Source organism: Pristis pectinata, chromosome 19 (genome assembly GCF_009764475.1).
Source record: "Pristis pectinata isolate sPriPec2 chromosome 19, sPriPec2.1.pri, whole genome shotgun sequence".
NCBI classification, from domain to species: Eukaryota; Metazoa; Chordata; class Chondrichthyes; order Rhinopristiformes; family Pristidae; genus Pristis; species Pristis pectinata.
In genome coordinates, this window is record NC_067423.1 from 16,247,061 (window position 1) to 16,265,872 (window position 18,812).

Sequence of the window (18,812 nt, forward strand, 5' to 3'; positions counted from 1 at the left end):
CCTGGTTTGCCAGAGCTAAATGCAGGACCACATGGCAATGCTCACTCCAGGCACTGGCCTCTGTTAGATTGTCGTTGTCCAAGCAAAAGGCCACAAGGACGTCTGCATCATCCATACCATTACAGATAATCATGACTGTTGGATGGACTGCATCCAATCATCTATTATTTCTATCAGTCTGGTCCTAAAACATCAGCAGCAACAGAAATGGTATTGAAAGAAAATCAATGTTAAAGATCTTAAGGACCCCATAATGATAGTTCTTCTCAGACAGCATTCTCATAGGTAACCTGACAATCCCTAACCAGCAGGAGCCACAGATAGTCCACAGCACCTGGACTGTCCTGAAAACTGCTCTAATTAGCACCTGTGAAAAGATTCTTGGCTTCTAACCAGAAAACACCAGGTCTGGTTTCATGAGAATGAGCAAGAGATGCAGGAGCTCATTATCTGCAGGCTTTCTTGGATTGGAAACACCATCCAGTCTCAATGGAAAACAAATGGCTGTATAGGCACCTAGAAATGGAGGTACAGTGGAACACCTGTGACCTAAAAAATAGATGATGGGTGAAAAATAAACAGACCATCTCGCAATTCACTAAAGATTATGAAATGCACAGATTCTTCAGCACTGCTGAGGCAATCTATGGCCCAACAGCCCACTAAGAGCCAAGAGTGAAGGTTGATTTATCAAGATTGGTGATGGGGTCAGTGTACACTGGAATGAAAACTCCTCAGTTGTGACTATGTTATTAGCAGACCTTGCCACCACCCCTTTTGAACAAGGTCACAAAGGCCATATGCCCTTAAGAGTAAATGTTTCACCTGCTAAAATTTGAAAACTTGCCAAAGGGGAACTTTCATCATATGTTCACAACCTCGTCTCCATGTCTGGAAAGAGAAAGGTGAGCCGGGGATATCAGAGAGGTTGTAATCACAACCATCTTCATGATGGATAACAAGGAGACAGATGCAGTTGCAGAGTGATCTCCCTTTATCTACTTCAGGGAAAGTCATCACTGAGTCCTCCTCAACCACCTACTCCCGGTGGCATTGTTTGCTCTTCATTGAAATGTGAGAGAATTGATCTTACACAACAGCCACAAAACTGACCCCAGTGTAGGTTTATAGTGGACCTTTCATCCGAAAGTAAATGTCTATACAAAGCTGCCCTCCAATCTACACTAAGAACCTGGGAAATTTGGATATCTTCCAATTCTTCGGAATCCACCTCTTGACAAAGGTAGACATTAATGTTGAAATTCACCATTGCCTTTTGTGCACCAGCCGACTGAGGAAAAGATTGAAGATCCAGACAAACCTAACACAGGGGTCATGGTCCACCAGGCAGCAGTAATCTCTGCCCTCTTGTATGCCTCTAAGACATGAACTACTTACAACAAGCACCTCAAAGCATTGAAGATGCTGTCTCCGCAAAATTCTGCGAATCTACTGGCAGGATAATCAAGCCAACATTGACGGCATCTCCCAGGCCAGCATCCCCTAATTACGCTCCATCAAATATGATAGACAAACCATTTTGTTCACATTTCTAGCATGGGACTTCCAAAATGGATTTTCTGTTATAAGTTTCCAATATGACAAGAGATTACCCAATGGAGAAAGGAGATGAATCAAAATGTTCTTGAAAAAGTTGTAACATCCTTACCGACTCAAGGGAATCCCTAGCTGATAACTGCTCAAAATGGAGAGACCATGTAGGATGATATTGAGAACCTCCAGTCCCTGCATTGGCACATGCTGAAGGACTATACCACTTACTAAACCACCTACCGGCTTGTCCTGTCTACTCCCTTCTGTGCCATCTGTAGTGCAGTCTGTAGGTCTCACAAAGATCTTGTTAAGCACCATGGAACCCATGGTATTGAACGGGAAACAAGTCGTCCTTGATCCAAGTGGACTGCTTAAGAAGAAGTAATCAAAAACCACAGTCCTAATGCTCTAGCATGTATCAGCCTGGGTAAACTGTTCAGCACATTTTAATGCTCCTATTAAGGAGCAAGTGAACTTTTAAACAAATTGGTTTTGTAATACACACTTACCTACTTCTGAAGAAAGTTAACAAATCACTGAGTTGCCCTTACCCTTCTCTGACTCAAGAAAGATTGTTAATTGAAATTGTTTCTGAACATTGGATAGAGAATGCAGTTGTTGTGCCTTCTAATTTTCTCTCTTCTCAGAACGTTGAGCTTCAAAAAGTTATCAGGCCATCAGACGTCAAAGCCACAAGCATCAACCAAACCTTCACTCCCTCTGAATGAAGGTTTTAAAGAGACTTTGAAAGGTAGTGGACATATCTTATATTTCTATCATTTGTGATTCATGAACTAAATGGAAAACTTTGAATGTGTATGTGGATAAGTGTCACAAAGGAAAAACAATTGATGACTCAAGTGTGACTTAGTCCATACAGGTAGATAGTGATGTAGTACTGGATATTTTTCCAGACTTACTTATTTACTCAACTGCAGAAATCATGAGATAAGCATAAGATTAATTACCATATATAGCTTAGAAAAAGGCCATTCAATTTAGGCAGTCCATGCTGGATTTCACATTTGAGCCTCATTCCATCCTATCTCATCTAAATCTATCAGCCTGGCCCTCTATTCCATTTTTCCTCATATGTTTGTCCAGCCTCCCCTTAAATCTATCTATTATTTCTTTCAACCATATTTTTACCTCTTTTGCTGAATATTTCCAGCATTCTATTTTAGTTCAGATTTCCGGCAACTGGTTTTTTTTTCTCCCTTCTATGTTTTCATTTATCATTTTGTACTTACATGTCCACCAGACAGATCAGCTGTGATTAACAAGCCTTCACCACCCTCTCAGCCAGCACTGCTATTTGTGTCATTCAGTCTGTCTAGATTTCCACCCTGTCACAGATATTCCCTTTGATCTCTCCATCTCCTCCTACTTTACATCTTAAAATATGTTTTATTTCTAAGGTCATTTTAACTTGGTTCTCTCTATAGAAGCTGCCTGACCTGTTGAATATTTCCAGTATTTTCTATTTCAGATTTTCAGTATCTGCAATTTTTTTTGGTCTTGATAACCTCTGGAACAACTTTTATTGATTGGTATATTTATCGACCAAAGTCTGTTTATTCTTCTACAACTCCTCCCCACCCCTAAACTTGCACTTTCCAAACAATAAAGGATCTCTCTTTTCCAACCAAAATGTACCAGCTTGGATTTTTCATGTTGAACTTCCTTTGCCAATGTTTTTGTCCATTATGCATGCTTATTTATATTGTGTAATTCGTTGGAGCCCTCTGTGTTGTTTACCCTCAAAATATCTGCAAATAGTCTATTTGATTCCAGAGTCTAAATTGTTAATGTAAATTGTGAACAGCTGTGATCCTAGCAGTTAACCCATGGGGCAAATGGCTGCCCTTTGTTCCTACTTCCCTGTAGCCACCTAGCAGGTCTTGGCCCGAAACGTCGACTGTTCATTTCTCTCCATAGATGCTGCCTGACCTGCTGAGTTCCTCCAGCATTTCGTGTGTTGCTCCAGATTTCCAGCAGCCGCAGTCTCTCTTGTGAATCTATTCTGCTGCATTGCCTGACTTTGCATTCTGTATTTGCATCCATTACTTTTCCTACCACCAATGTTAAAGTTGATCTGTCTATAATTCTCTGGATGTATTCTATTTCTCTTCTTCAAAATAAATGATAATATATTAGTGTTTTTCAGTCCTCCTGGTACTACACCTTTTTCTGATGTATTATTAAATAAGTGCAGAAATGCCTCTCCCCTACCCTAACTTATTTTAAATTGGAATTGGTTTATTATTGTCACATGTACCTAGGTACATTGTAAAACTTAGTTTTGCATACCATCCATACAGATCATTTCATTACAATAGTTCATTGAGATAGTACAAGGGAAAACAATAACAGAATGCAGTATAAAGTATTACAGTTACAGAGAAAGTGTAGTGCAGGCAAATAATAAGGTGCAAGGCCATAACAAGGTAGATTGTGGTATTGGTTTACTATTGTCACTTGTGCCGAGGTACAGTGAAAAACATGTCTTGCATACCGATCGTACAGGTCAATTCATTACACAGTGCAGTTACATTGAGCTAGTATAGAGTGCATTGATGTAGTACAGATAAAAACAATAACAGTACAGAGTAAAGTATCACAGCTACAGAGAAAGTGCAATGCAATAAGGTGTAAGGTCGCAATAAGGTGTAAGGTCGCAACAAAGTAGATTGTGAGGTCATAGTCCATCTTATTGTATAAGGGAACTGTTCAATAGTCTTATCACAGTGGGGTAGAAGCTGTCCTTAAGTCTGGTGGTACATGCCCTCAGGCTCCTGTATCTTCTACCTGATGGAAGAGGAGAGAAGAGAGAATATCCTGGGTGGGTGGGGTCTTTGATTATGCTGGCTGCTTTACCAAGACAACGAGAGATAAAGACAGAGTCCAAGGAGGGGAGGCTGGTGTCTGTGATGCGCTGGGCTGTGTCCACAACACTCTGCAGTTTCTTATGGTCCTGGGCAGAGCATTTGCCGTACCAAGTCATGATACATCCAGATAGGATGCTTTCTATGGTGCATCGATAAAAGTTGGTGAAAGTCGAAGGGGACAAACCAAATTTCTTTAGCCTCCTGAGGAAGTAGAGGCGCTGGTGAGCTTTCTTGGCCGTGGCATCTACGTGATTTGACCAGGACAGGCTGTTGGTGATGTTCATTCCCAGGAACCTGAACCCTCCCGACCTCAGCACCATTGATGTAGACAGGTGCATGTACACCGCCCCCTTTCCTGAAGTCAATGACCAGCTCTTTTGTTTTATTGACATTGAGGGAAAGGTTGTTGTCATGACACCATTCCACTAAGCTCTCTATCTCCTTCCTGTACTCCGACTCATCACTGTTTGAGATATGGCCTACAATGGTGGTATCATCTGCAAACTTGTAGATGGAGTTAGAGCAGAATTTGGCCACACAGGTCAGGAGTTCATCTTATCGTACTAGGGGATTGTTCAAGAGTCTTGTAACAGTGGGACAGAAGCTGTCCTTGAGCCTGTTGGTACGTGCTTTCAGGCTTTTGTATCTTCTGCCTGATGGGGGATGTTGGGGGAGCAGAAAGTATGTCTGGGGTGGGCGGGATGTTTGATTATGTTGGCTGCTTTACCAAGGCAGTGAGAAGTGTAGACAGAGAGGGGAGGCTGGTTTCCGTGATGTGCTGAGCTGTGTCCACAACTCTCTGCAGTTTCTTGCGGTCCCGGGCAGAACAGTTGTCATATCAACCCGTGGTACATCTAGATGGGATGCTTTCTATGGTGCATCAATAAAAATTGGTGATCGTCAAAGGGGACATGCCAAATGTCTTTAGCCTCCTGAGCAAGTAGAGGCGCTGGTGAGCTTTCTTAGCCGTGGCATCTATGTGGTTGGACCAGGACAAGCTATGGGTGATGTTCACTCCTAGGAACTTGAAACTGTCAACCCTCTTGACCTCAGCATGGTTGATGTAAACATTTTGTCGATGCAGCTTATTTACTATATCCTCCTTTCTATTTTAAATTCACACATTTCATTCTTCATCTCATCCTCCAACACCATGGTCACCTGTTTTATCTCTCTGGTAAATACTGAAGCAAAATAATGATTTAATATTTCTACCACCTCTGTATCGGTACCTGTGGCTTTATCCTGTCTGTCCCTTAATGGAGCTATTCCCTTTTATCTTTACTCATCCATGGAATCTCATAAGTGTTTAATTTTCTTCTTTCCTTTTAGTGGAATATGCTTTGCTTGCACTCTGTTGAACCATCCTTTAATGCTTCCCATTGTTATTCTGCATTGTTATTTTGCCATTGTTGTTGCCCAGTTTATCTTCTCTTTTGTGCCCATTAAAATCAGACCTTGTCCAACCACATCGTCTGTTTGCTGTCATACTTATGCCTTTCTCAGCTATCATATTAAAGTGTGATATAGACGCTATTGGCTAGATATTTCTTTGTTCAAATATATCTGCTGTGGTTCATTCCCCATTACTAGATTCAACAGCAAATCCTCTTTGGTTGGCGTTTTGACATATTAGGTTAGAAATGCCATTTGTAGAAACACCATTTCCTTATTCTCTTATCTTCTTCTGTCCATTACTATCAGAGTAGTCACATTCTTTATTAATATTTTCATAATTTGTCTGCATATTTCTTTATTCACCTTGCTTCCATATTAGATGGGGTATCCATATGAATTCTACTTTTATCTTCATTATGGATGCATCCCTTTTATTCGACTATTATTCTATCATCCTTAATAGTTACCGTTGGTCTGATTTACCCTTTGTCCTCTGTTATCTTTTTTTAAGAATGTTATACCATCTGATGTTTAATTTCTAGTCCCAATTTTTCTGTTGCCATGTGTCGGTAATCTTTATCATGATTGTTTCCTGTTCCCCTGTTTTATTTTGGACAATATTTGCTATGCTGTTTTGAGATTTTTAATATTTGTCATTGTCTTCTCATCTCTTCATTGACATTCTGAGCCATTTAATGTTTGCTACCGTGTACTTAGAGTTGGGACCCTACAAGCTTTCCATATAGTTATACATATTTTAATAGTCTGCCATCCTTTGTTTATATCCTAAAGCTTTAATTGCTTCTTTGCTAATGTAAGTAGGAGTACAAGTTTTGCAGGTTTTCTGCATAAGTTTGACTTATTTATTGTGTCAGCCTTGTAAATGGTATCATTTTCTCTAGAATCAGAACATCTTTGAGTTCGACTTCTCTCTAGAGACTTGAGCTCATCATCTAAGCTGGCACTTCAGTGCAGTGCTAAGAGAGTGCTAAACTGTCAGAAGTATCTTGTAGATGAAATAGTAAACAGACCTCTGAATTTCATTCGCAGAAGTCCTGCTTTTTGGAAGAGAAGTTAAATTAAAGCTCGTCTTCCACTAGGTGGACATAAAATTCCACTGCATCGTTTTGTACAAGAGCTGAGAATGCATCAATATTTTATGCCTCAGCAAAGCCTTTAATGATTATGTCATTTACTCTTGATGTAAAAGTGATCACACTGAGAAATTATTGCTGGGAAGCACTGCTAGGATTTGAGCAACACAATATAAATTCGTTTCTTTATATATCAAAAAAAATCTCCTGTGAAGATTTTTTTTAAACTGACATTTGTTCTTATTCATCCAGATACAGATTTTGTAGGCAGACATTTCCAATCACCTGGGAAATTTCAGATAAAAAATCAACATGATCAAAGTTTGCAGGTTCCTTATCAATCTTCAATTTCCAGAAACAAAACCACAGTACCGGATCCAATCACTCAGTCAAGTAAGTGCAAGTCAATCTGTTTCAAACAAGTTTTGTATTGTACTTTTTTGTTAAATTGGGACATAAGGTTATTAAGCAATAAAAATGCCCCTGCTCCAGCCAAATTTGGAACATTAATCTAAAATCTATCATCTCATTATATGAGCACAAGCGGTGAACAATCCAGTTGTCAGAAGAGTGCTGTGGGTGAGAGGATGGGTAGCAGAGTGAGAAGCAGGTGGGGCTGCTTCCTCACAGCTCCAATGAACAGAATTCAATTCAGAGTTCTGGTGCTGTCTGTGTGGAGTTTGCACAATTTCCTGTGATCACATGGGTTTCCCATGGGTATTCAGCTTCCTTCTACATCCCAAAAATGTGTTGATTGGTAGGTTAATTGGCTCCAGTAAATTACCTTTATTGTAGCTGGGTGATAGGCAAATCGGGGAATTTATGGGCATGTAAGCAAGGAAAGATTACAGGGAAATAAGTGGGGGAGTATGATTGATAGGATTGTCCCGAGAGTCGGCATAGTGTTGTGAGAAAATATTGGTACAGTATATGGAAAATGAACATAGTTTTACACTGTATGGTGGTTAGCAACATTTGCAAACTCTATTGGTTGATCACCTAATATAATAAAAGCAGTGGAGACTTTCTTTCTGCAGGCTATCCTGGATGGAGTGATTCATCAAGTGAGACACAGCCAATATTCTCTATTTATGGAAGAGCTAATGAAGACAATCAGAAGAAGAAAGGTCAAGTCCTAATAGAGGAGAAGAAAAGGAAGAAAGGAAATTTTAAAGGTGAGATGTAATAGCAGTGATATAATGTCTAGTTTGAGTCTTCAAGAGTGAATCACAAATTTAAGTATCAAAATTTGTTTTGACTAGGAATTTCATCTAGAACATGCCTGTATTTAGTACCTGCATCACTGTAAAGTTGGATTAGAATCTGCTCCAAAGTGGCCCCTGGAGCTCAACTAGGAAGAACTTTTATAAGAGCTTAAAGTTTAGTTACCCTGCTTCAAACAGTTTTAATATTGCTCTTGTTAATTAAATCATAACATAAAACAATTAAGGAATAAGAACCTCATTTCTCCACCCCCAATGTAAATTTGGAGCATCTTTGATTAATATCATATTGTCTTCTCACCATATTCTTCTCAGCCTTTTCTCTGAATGTGCATGGATTTCCCTCTGTAATCTATCCTTGGTACAATTTTTCACAGAAAGGTTCATATTTTAAGAAAATAATACCAAGTTCTCACCATGATGGGAGATTGTGGAGGCAAAGAACCACTTCATGTATGACTCAGGGCCTTTTGCATGGTTAAGTAAATGAGGTCTAGGAATGTAGATTCTAGCACACATGACATTTTGCATGTTGTACGTATTCAAACATTGCTTCCTTGAGATCTCGAACAAATTGAGTTGAAGTCCCCTGTGCAATACCAGTTACACGTTAAAGAATTTCTGGGCCATCATTTTGAAATCACAGGCAGGCTCATTCTTATGGTCATTCACCTGCTTTACTTAGTTGGTTGAAACTTTCAGATTCTTGTGTAGAAGGATATATTTAGAACATGACTAGCTGTTAAATGCAAATAGGATTTCAGAGTACTTATCAGACCTTGTCAATGGGAATTGTGATTCAATTTTACTAAGCTGGTTTCCTGGATATGTACCTTTGGTCAGCATATGCCATTTGTGTATGCCTAAATCAATTTATTAAAATTGATACCCCTCTTCTATTCAGCGTGGTGTTAAACAGCAACCACCCTGCCTGCAGCTGTATTATTTTACTGATATTCATAGTACAGCTCCACTTCCCATTGACAAAGTAGTAGTTAAAGATGTATACATTATCTAATTAGCTCTTTTTAAAGGAAGAGTAAATTATTGTGATGAAAATGGGAACCAGTAGGAATGTTGTGCAAAAAACAAACTGCTGGAGGAACTCAGCGGGTCAAGCAGCATCTGTGGAGGCAAAAGGGCAGTCAGTGTTTCCAGCATCTGCAGTCTATTTTGTCACCAGTAGAAATGTTGTTAGAGTACTTTTCTCGTACTTCAGGGGATTGATTTTGGGAGGCAGATTTAATAAAACAAAGAAATTAGTTCCAAAAGAAGAATGAAATCTTTATACAAATAATATAGCATAATAATGGAGCAAAATGTTTATTGAACTTCACCTGTATGTGAACCCAGTCGAGACAGTCTCCGAATTACTTCTTGATATTCTTGATTTGGTATTTTCATTTTCTTTCTAATATGGTGGTGGTAAATTCATGTAAATAAAAGTAAATTTGTTTTAAGACATTATTTTGCATGCTCATTTGACTAAACAAGTGGATACCCAAGCCATTACAGTCAAGGTTAACTAAATTTGATTCACAGTCTGTGATAATTTAGTTAATCTCAGTGTGAATGGTGATCAAAGCACTATGGGTTAATGAAAGGAAAGTCTACAGCCTGTTCTCTTGGTCGCCATCCTACTAGAAACAGACATGCATGGATTCCGAAAGATTTTTCGGCTCTTTCCGTTCCTTCAATAGTTCTCTGATATTAGCAGTCTTGACTCAGATGTGAAGAATGGTTTCATGTATGAAGGCTACCGACATCAATGCTTTCGGGATAGATAGTGAAAGTATGAAAAACATTAAATTGGGTCAAATAAAAACTACGTATATGGACCTTGTTCCCCTGCAGTTTTCTGCCCTTTCCTCTTTGAAGACTGCTGTGGTATGATTCCATATGTACCTGTGCATAAACAGTTGATATCAACATGGTGCTCAGGCGTGGAAAGTTACCAATTGTGTCATTTGATGTCTAAATACAAGAACTTTGGCTGCAGGTCTTCACTTGGGCACTTGCATTTAAACAGGAACCTTGATTGTTTTTATTTGCCTTTCACCAGTTGGAGCATGTGTCTAGCTATGATCAGTTTACTGTATGGACCTTCCAGGTGTTCAAGGTCCTATGTCAGGTTGGATAATGCCCATTACTATAAAATTGTTGGGAATATTCTGCATTTATGTCTTACAAGGAATTTTTTTTGTGTTTCCTACATCAGGAGAAAGTACTCAAAGTAGCAATGGGGGAAGGGTGAATTTAGGAAAATCAAATCTGGTCTATGTTGCTTCATTCATTGAAAGATGTTTCTGTCTCTTTGAAATAAATCAATTATTTCTCAATTATTTTGATTGAATGTAGGGAAGCTTTATGACCATTGGTCCTTGTCATATATTCTTATGTCAAAAATATTCTGTTTAGAAACCTTAAAGAAAAACATGAAGGACCTCAACATCCAGCACAAATCAAGCCAAACATCCACCAACATGCCCTACAAGGAAGACCCTGTATCCAGCCAGCAGTTTATTCAAGTTTTGTCCAAAGAGAAACCTGAGGCAGAGAAGATCTCTTCTGAGGCTGGGATGTCTTTGACAGAGGTAATGCACTACCATTTGTGGAAACTTGTTTTTCATGGTTATTCAAGTTAAAGTATGTTGATATTACCAAAAGAAACACTTTCCTCTGTTCATACATCGAGAATCACATTTTCCCAGTCTGGGTATAGCATGATTGAATACAAATTAAATCTCCTTCCATTCTGCTACAACTGTTCATCTCAACTCAACCTTGCACTGCACCAAAATGATAATGTTAATCATTTTCTATTCCAGTCATCCTGTGATTGTGACCAATTAAATACCATTCATTATACAAGGTTCCCTAATTAATAAAATAGATTCTATAACAATCTCAGAAAACCATCCTCTTTAATTTCCTACAGCCATGGCTTTATAGCCTTTCTGAGTCTGATGGCTTCATCTGCCATTCATCAATTTTACTAATTTTCTATCATCTTTGGTCGTGCTTAATTTAAAACTATGACTTCTTTGTTCAAAGGAGATCAGGGAATTTCTAGCTAATTTTTATCCTCAGTTAAAATTACCTTGAAAGATTTTCTGATTACTATTTCATTTCTACCTGTGGGCCATTGCTGTGTACAAATTGTTTGCCATGTTACCTATATTACAACAGTAACAACATTTTAGGATGTCCTGAAAAGGCTATGGAAGTTTCTAAATAAATGAAAGGTTTTGATTTCTCTTGAAAGATTGGGTGGATTTTTTCAACACCTTTTCCCATCTTGTGGCTATTATTCTTGTTAAAAATACATGTTAAATACAAGCTGTTGTTTTCCCTTAAGTCCACATTCAACATCTTAATTCAGTTCTGTGCCAATGATATCATAAAACCAAACATTGACTTTTAACTGTGTCTACCAAGTTTATGACTTAGGGAGTAGGTTGTGATGCCATAATCAGTGAGGATAGAGAAATTGTGTGATGTGCATCTTGAGAATTCCTCAGCTGTACAAACATATTTTGCTTGTTGTAGGTTTCTTTGGCAGTGGTGGGAGCAGGTTTAGTTGATGAATTTAGTTGGGCATCCCATAACATAAAGCTTCATGATTGTTGATGTTCTAACTTCCTTCAAGGTAATTGATTTAAAGGCTTTAAAGGCCCCAACTTCGCATTACTACCTTAATTAATTTGCTTGAAGTGTTAGATATTCTAGTGCTCCAGGTCCCCCTATCCCAGACTACAGCACTGAATTTCAATTATAAATTTGTGAACTTGTTTCTCTTCCACAGCTTGGACAGACAAATGTTGGCTTTACTGAGGAATGCGTTGAACCCATAAGTGTAGGGGTAGCTTCAGAGGAAAATATAGTGGTTGGAATCATGAAAGATGCCCAGAGTTATGAAAAAAATAGGTGAGTAGATTGTATTAACATGTTCTGGTCACCTGTGTCACGGAAAAAGACAAAGTACCTTCTAAGGTTTTACAAAGTTTGCAATTTTCACTATATTGCTCTGGACTAAGTTGAAAATATCAATGGGTAATGGCAAAGTTAGCTATTTTAACTTCTAAAGTTTCTGCATTATTGGAGTCATCATTTAAGGTTAATTCCACCCCCCCCCCCATTCTTACAGAAAAGCTTCACAAGAGAAGTAATCAGGTCAAAATGAACAACAATTTAGGAAAGGTCCACTCCTTGAGTGAGCTTTCTTTTAACCATCTAGTGTGGGTATGAAGTTGAAAGGAGTTTGACATTCTGGGAGTTTATTGGTATTGGTTTATTATTGTCACTTGTACCGAGGTACAGTGGAAAAACTTGTCTTGCATACCGAGCGTACAGGTCAATTCATTACACAGTGCAGTTACGTTGAGTTAGTACAGAGTGCATTTAGGTAGTACAGGTAAAAACAATAACAGTACAGAGTAAACTGTCACAACTACAGAGAAAGTGCAGTGCAATAAGGTGCAAGCTCACAACAAAGTAGATTGTGAGGTCCACGCTTCTAGGGGCACTTTACAATGGACAATTAACCTACCAACCAGCATATCACAGCTCAGAGAAAATGCAAAATCTACGCAGACAACACCTGAAGTTGTGATTAAACCTGTGTCGTTGGAGCTATAAGACAGCAGTTCTACTAGCTGCACCATTATGCCATTCTTACATCAGTGTTCCAAGCTATATCATATCATGGCATGTTTCTACTGGTATAGATCTAGCTCTGAGAAATCACATTCAGTTGGCAACTTTATTTAATGTAACTTTTTTTTCTTTTTTTGTATTCCCCAGCCTAATCTACTATTTTGATTTTGGACATCAGAACTTCTATGAGACAAAGAAGGAATATAATGAAGCTTGCATTAGTAACCTAGCAGACTGGTGAGCTATCTTGTTTTGTTTTAGATGTAGAAGTAGCCTGCAAAAGGGCAATATGATTCAAAATTAGGAAGACTGAAGACACTAACCCCATTTTCATTCTTTCCACATTCCCATCTACTCCCCTTAGATTCTACCACACTTCTACACATTAGGGGCACTTGACAATGGACAATTAACCTACCAACCAGCACATCTTTGGCATGTGGGAGGAAACCAGAGCACCCAGTGGATACCCATGTGGCTACAGAGAAAATGAAGACATTGTCTTTGAACCTAGCCACCAATTTTGTCTACTTTCTCAGAATATGGCGAACTGTTTCTACTTCATCATCCTACTTAATGCAGAACTGAGCTTCTTATCCCAGTTCTTTCCCAACAATATTTCTATCAGACCAAGAAGGACAGTATTGAATATTGACTATCTTCCATCTCTACCCTAGCACACCATAATTGCTAACAAAACTTTCATTCATATCTTGTGATCTCCAGACTCAATCATTCTAGCATTTATCCATCAGATCTGTCATTCCCAATGAAGTTCAGCTTATCCTAAACTCTGCAGTCCTTATCCAACTCCATACAGCACTGGTCATTCACCATCTCTGTGCTGGTTGGGCATCATTGATGCCTGATTGTCCAATGTCACCTGTTCAAAATTTTCATTCTCATATCCATGTGTTTTTTGGTCAAGTGGTGCAATGTGACATTATTGGAAAGAGCTGTTTGCGATGGTAAGGATCCCGGTAAATGTGGTCATTTCCTACAATCCCCAAAAGGACAATGTTCCTTCAATTCTGGCCTTCTGATTACTCCCTACAGCCTTTGACTCATCGCATGCAAAAAAGCTTTTAACAATGTAAGTCATTAGTTTTGAATTCCTGTGCTGAATTCTCTAGCCTGTCTCACCTCTGCCAACATTCCTTCAACTTTTCACTTTGGCTAAGCTTCTAGCTATTCCTTCTAAAATTTCCTTTTGTGGCTTAGTTAATTGTGCCAAGTTTTTATTTTACCAGTTAGGTCATGGGAAGAACACCTGCAAGGATTTCAAAGTTGAATCATATTGTTTTTATTAATAAATAACATATGAAACGTAACTCCTTTTACATATACAGTATAATAAAATCTTTCTTCCTGTTGAAATCAAAGCCTTTTACACGATCGTAGCCCCATCAGTTGTTTTCTGTAAATTAGATGATTTTGTAAACCAGGCTTGGCATTAGTCAGTCATTATTACATCGATTTTGATGGCACTTCACAGGGAGTTGCTTCCTCACTACTGCACAAAGTCTCAGAGTGAAATTGAATGTATGATTTTCTGATTTGTAGTAAAGAGAAATGGTTACAAATAATCTATTTTGTACCAACAGCAGTATTAACTATTTTCATGCACAATGTATTATTCTGCTAAGTAAATCTTTTTATCCATTATGGTCAATTATTGAGTGAATACAATCTGAATTTCTTCATTGTTTAACATAGCAAATTGAAATGTGCTCATCAACTTTCGATTGCAGTCTGAACCCCATTGTTTGATTTTAAACTTGTAATGAATTATGAAAGCTGTATTACATATATATGGGATTTCTCTAATGGATAATTGGTGAAATCCATGGAGAAAGAGCAAACAGATTCAACATTGGCATTTACATCATCTCTATAATGTAGCAAGAGTAGGCAATATCCAGAGGTTTATGTCCCCTTATTTTTATTATATATCAGTAAAATAAATAAATATAGATAGAGAGAGAGAGATATAGATATAAACACTTAGTTACAGATTGCTGCCTAACTTTTTCAGGTCTGATGATGTGATTCGGCATTGTTGGAGAGAGCTGTTTGCGGTGGTAAGGATCCTAGTGAATGTGGTCTCTTTGTTTTTGATTGAATTGGTGAATTTCTTAAGTCGGTCGTTCATCCAAATCCTAGTGGCTGGACTCTTGACAGTAATAGGAGACCACATGCTGAAGCCACTTCTGGCAACTTTGTTCAACAGCCTTCTGCAACCCATCATGATATTCCTGTTGAATATTTTCACCAGCATAAGAAATCTCTTGAACCCTTTAATTGACATCATCAGAAGACTGGTAATGCAAATAGCTGCTCTGTTGCATGCCTTCAGACTAGTGGAGGTGAATTTGAATCGTGCTCCATCCATCCATCAGGAAGTGTAACCAATCAAGTTGCATTTCTAGGATGTGTGAAAATCCTTGGAGATGATGGTGAGGATTGGTTGTAAGTGAGAATCCCTAAACTGGATTTTTCAGTGACCAGTGGTTATTCAAAGCTAGTGGCAGAAATTATACATTCTGGTAATTTGGAGCTTTACATTTTAATTGAATGCTCCTTCTCCCAAGCCATTTGTTATATGAAACTTGAATAGTGATTGTGCTCAATTCTTTTGTTTGGACATTGGTCATTGCTTGTGCACATGACCTGTTTTGCTGAAATCTTGGTCATGTGCTATCTTTCATGCAGTTTATTGAATGTTTGTACTCATGCTTTGTTATCCAGGACTTACTAGTCAATGCATTCATGCTGTCTTCCGTAAAGCATATTAAGTGTCTGTGATCAATTGCCCTACAAGAGTTGGTCAGTTTTCTGGCTTACATGGTTCCCATTTCTCAGGATGTGTAGTCACTTTTACTATTCTGTGAAATCTTGGTAGTTTCTCAGAAAAAATCCACCTCTATGTATATTGGACTATTAAGAATAGTAAGGTCAGTGTTGAGTTAGCTGCTCTCTATCAGAATGTTAGTGCTTTACCACATCAAAAAGTTTGAGTTCTCATTCATTGCCATCCAGTAGAAAGTGTGTATGTCTACACTTTGCTGAAGTTCCTTCTCTCCATCTTTAAACTCCTCTGAATCTCTACAATCCTCCAGTTCTAGACTCTTGCACATCCTGATTTTAATATTTTACAATTGGCAGCTGTGCCTTCAACTCTCTCGGCTTTAGCGTTCTCTGAACCTTTCTATTTCTGTACAATATCTTCTCCTTTAAGATGTTTCTCATAGCCTTCATCTTTGACCAAACTGTTGGTCATCTGCCCTATAAATATATGTGGCTTGGTGCCTAATGTTATTAGATAATGCTTCTATGAAGTGCCTTGGGATATTTTCCAATGTTAACGGTACAATGTAAATTCTAATTGTTTTTCTTGTTCCTTAATCATCCAAATATTTTTATGCATAATAGAAGGTTGTGGCCACTTTGCCCAGCCCTTACTTTCTAATCCTGGAAAATATTCCTTCCTATAGTACTACCACCAGAACCAAAATGATTTGTTCATTTGTTATGCATAGATGTTTCTGGGATCCTGCTGCAGCTGTAATGTTTGCTTACAGTCGGTACTGGCTTAGCTGGATACAGGAGGAGTATCTCAAGTGCCATAGAAATGCAAGTATTTTTTTAAGGAACTTAACATCTGCCGATGTGACTTGCACAAGGGCTACAGAAAGATATTTTCCAACTGTGTTCCAATATGTCCAAATTGAAGCAATTATTTCTACAGAGTCTTTATAATAGTGATCTTCCTTCCAATATTCTAGGATCGTAGTTAGATTGAAAATTATGACTTGGGCCAATGATTCCCAAAACTGTCCACCACTATGGTTTTTCTCATCCCAATTTTAGGTTTGTTGTAAACTAAGTGATGGTGATCAATAGCTATAATCAGTCAACAATTCCTTATCATTGTATTGTGACTGCCAGAATGGTAGACAGTGAAATAAATGAACCTTGGTTCTCTTTTGCTACAAGCATGTATGTATTCCTAAAGAACTAAAGACTGTCCCACATTTCAGAGTACAGAAAAATATGTAAAAGAACCGAATGTGAAAAATATTACATGCTTCTATGGAGGTGGTACATTCACGCTACTGTATGAAGGATAACAGTGAAATAGTTCTCTCTTGAATGCTGATTATATCACAGCAAAGTTTAAAGTCTTGGTACTTTGGTAATTAGATCGCAAAATGACGCATGGTCTTTGAGTATTAAGATTTGTAACATATTGAAAGATGTTTAACAAATTACTGCTAAGAGAGTTGGTCTCCCACTGAGGGTAATAGCAGACCACAGGTCTCCCATTCAGAGAGTTGGTAGTAGAGTAACATATTGTAGAGTACTGGATTCACATTTATTGGAACAACAGAGTATAGGACTCTCATTTGGACAGTTATCAATCCCAGTTGCAGAGTATTAGATTTGTTTTCAAAGGATTGGCCTCTCTTTTAAGGATCAATAGAGCACTGGCCTTTCACTCATGGTGTTAGCAGTTCTAGTAGTAGAGCATTGGACTCCCATTTCAGAGAATTGGTAGATATAACACTAGAGACTGGATTCCCAACAGAGGGACCAGAAAAGCACTGAACTCCCATTCAAGGTTCGCTAGACATCCACTTGGGCAACAACACTTCTCAATGGATGGAATCCTCGTGTAATATATCAAAGCTGCCATGTGGGACATCTCAAGGAACACTGCAGTTTGGTGTGGGGAAATAAAAGAATACTTTTGAAGATGATTCCATCAAACTATACTTTTTGTTGTTGTGTTCATTGTCTCAATACTGCAAGAAGATCAAATCAATGTCCTTTACCAGCTAGTAAAACTACATTGCAAGAAGTTATGAAACTTAGTTCTGATGTAACTGTTATAAATTCAGGTTAGCATTTAAAGGATCGTATTCACCTTTGCCCAGATCAAACACAAGTGTAGTTAAACCCATTGTTTGAGCATAGCATGTTGTACTTCTGTTAAAAATGACAGATAAATGTTCAATACAATTTCAACCCCTTTTATCAAAGACAAGAATGCATTAAGCAACTCTGAGACTTGAATCATTGTGGGGAAATGATTCCTAATTCTATCCAGAAATTCTTAATGTGCTCTTCAGAAATGGTTTAGTTATACCAATGCACATCAGCCCCTATGTTGTAAAATGTCCTTTGGTAATTTATTTCAAAATTGTAAATATATACCTTATGTAATATGCAAGATTTCAGACTCTTGTCTTTTCTCACCAAACATAATAAAGGCTTCTGAATCAATAACCAGTTTTAATCTCGAGGCCAAGTGTGTTGATAGAAAACCAAAATAACAGGAAATCTTAGCAAAGTAGAATGCACTTCAAAATAGGCAAGTGAAAGAGGAAGGACAGAGTACTGGATGAAATGTTAACCTATCAGAATAAGGAAATGTGGCAGTTCTTTCTGTACAGTAATGGATGCATCCTTTAAGATGTGCCTTATTTTAATGCTGGCAGTTTCTTGTTTACTGTAAAGTTTGATTAAGTAGGACCGATATACCTGACTAATGACTTTTTTTTTGATCAGTTAACAGTGGTCCTGTGAATGAGATGACAGTTGTGCAAAGTAGTCTGATAAATGGAAGGTTCAGCGTTAACTCCACAGTTCCATTTGTATGGACAGAGGCCCATGTTATTGAGTGTCAATGTCTCCTCAGTAACTGATGAGAATAGTGCTCTTGCTTTCTAATCCCTCCATAGACACCCCTCTTATTTCTGCAACTTTTCTGCCCAACAGCCCTCCCCAGATCTCAGTATTTATCCATTTTTTCCCGGTTGTACATTTGAATTTTCTTTGCTGCTGTATTGATGGCTGTTTTCAGCTGCCTCTTCACTCTGGAATCTCTTATCTGTTTCTCCCATCTCTCTGCATCTCCTCCTTTATCACACTCGTTAAACCTATTTCCTTGACTAATATTTTGGTCACCAGCTCTAATGTTGCCATATCTATAAGGA

At 38.2% G+C, this 18,812-nt stretch overlaps 1 protein-coding gene across 2 annotated transcripts in view; it reads left to right on the forward strand.

The window, feature by feature from the left end:
* The window catches only part of LOC127580504 (uncharacterized), a 37,629-nt gene extending 19,525 nt beyond the window's left edge, over window positions 1-18,104 (forward strand). The window contains exons 5-11 of one of the 2 annotated variants that reach the window (XR_007957828.1): window positions 2,202-2,305; window positions 7,187-7,327; window positions 7,972-8,109; window positions 10,576-10,751; window positions 11,963-12,084; window positions 12,961-13,050; window positions 14,849-18,104. Coding sequence is in view for 1 of the 2 variants with exons in the window: in XM_052034071.1 (XP_051890031.1) it covers window positions 10,641-10,751; window positions 11,963-12,084; window positions 12,961-13,050; window positions 14,849-15,221 (696 nt within the window). In the remaining variant the exon portion in view is untranslated. Of the gene's footprint in view, window positions 1-2,201; window positions 2,306-7,186; window positions 7,328-7,971; window positions 8,110-10,575; window positions 10,752-11,962; window positions 12,085-12,960; window positions 13,051-14,848 lie in introns of those variants that run through there. The other variant, XM_052034071.1, reaches the window with a different exon arrangement.
* The last annotated feature ends 708 nt before the right edge of the window (window positions 18,105-18,812 follow it).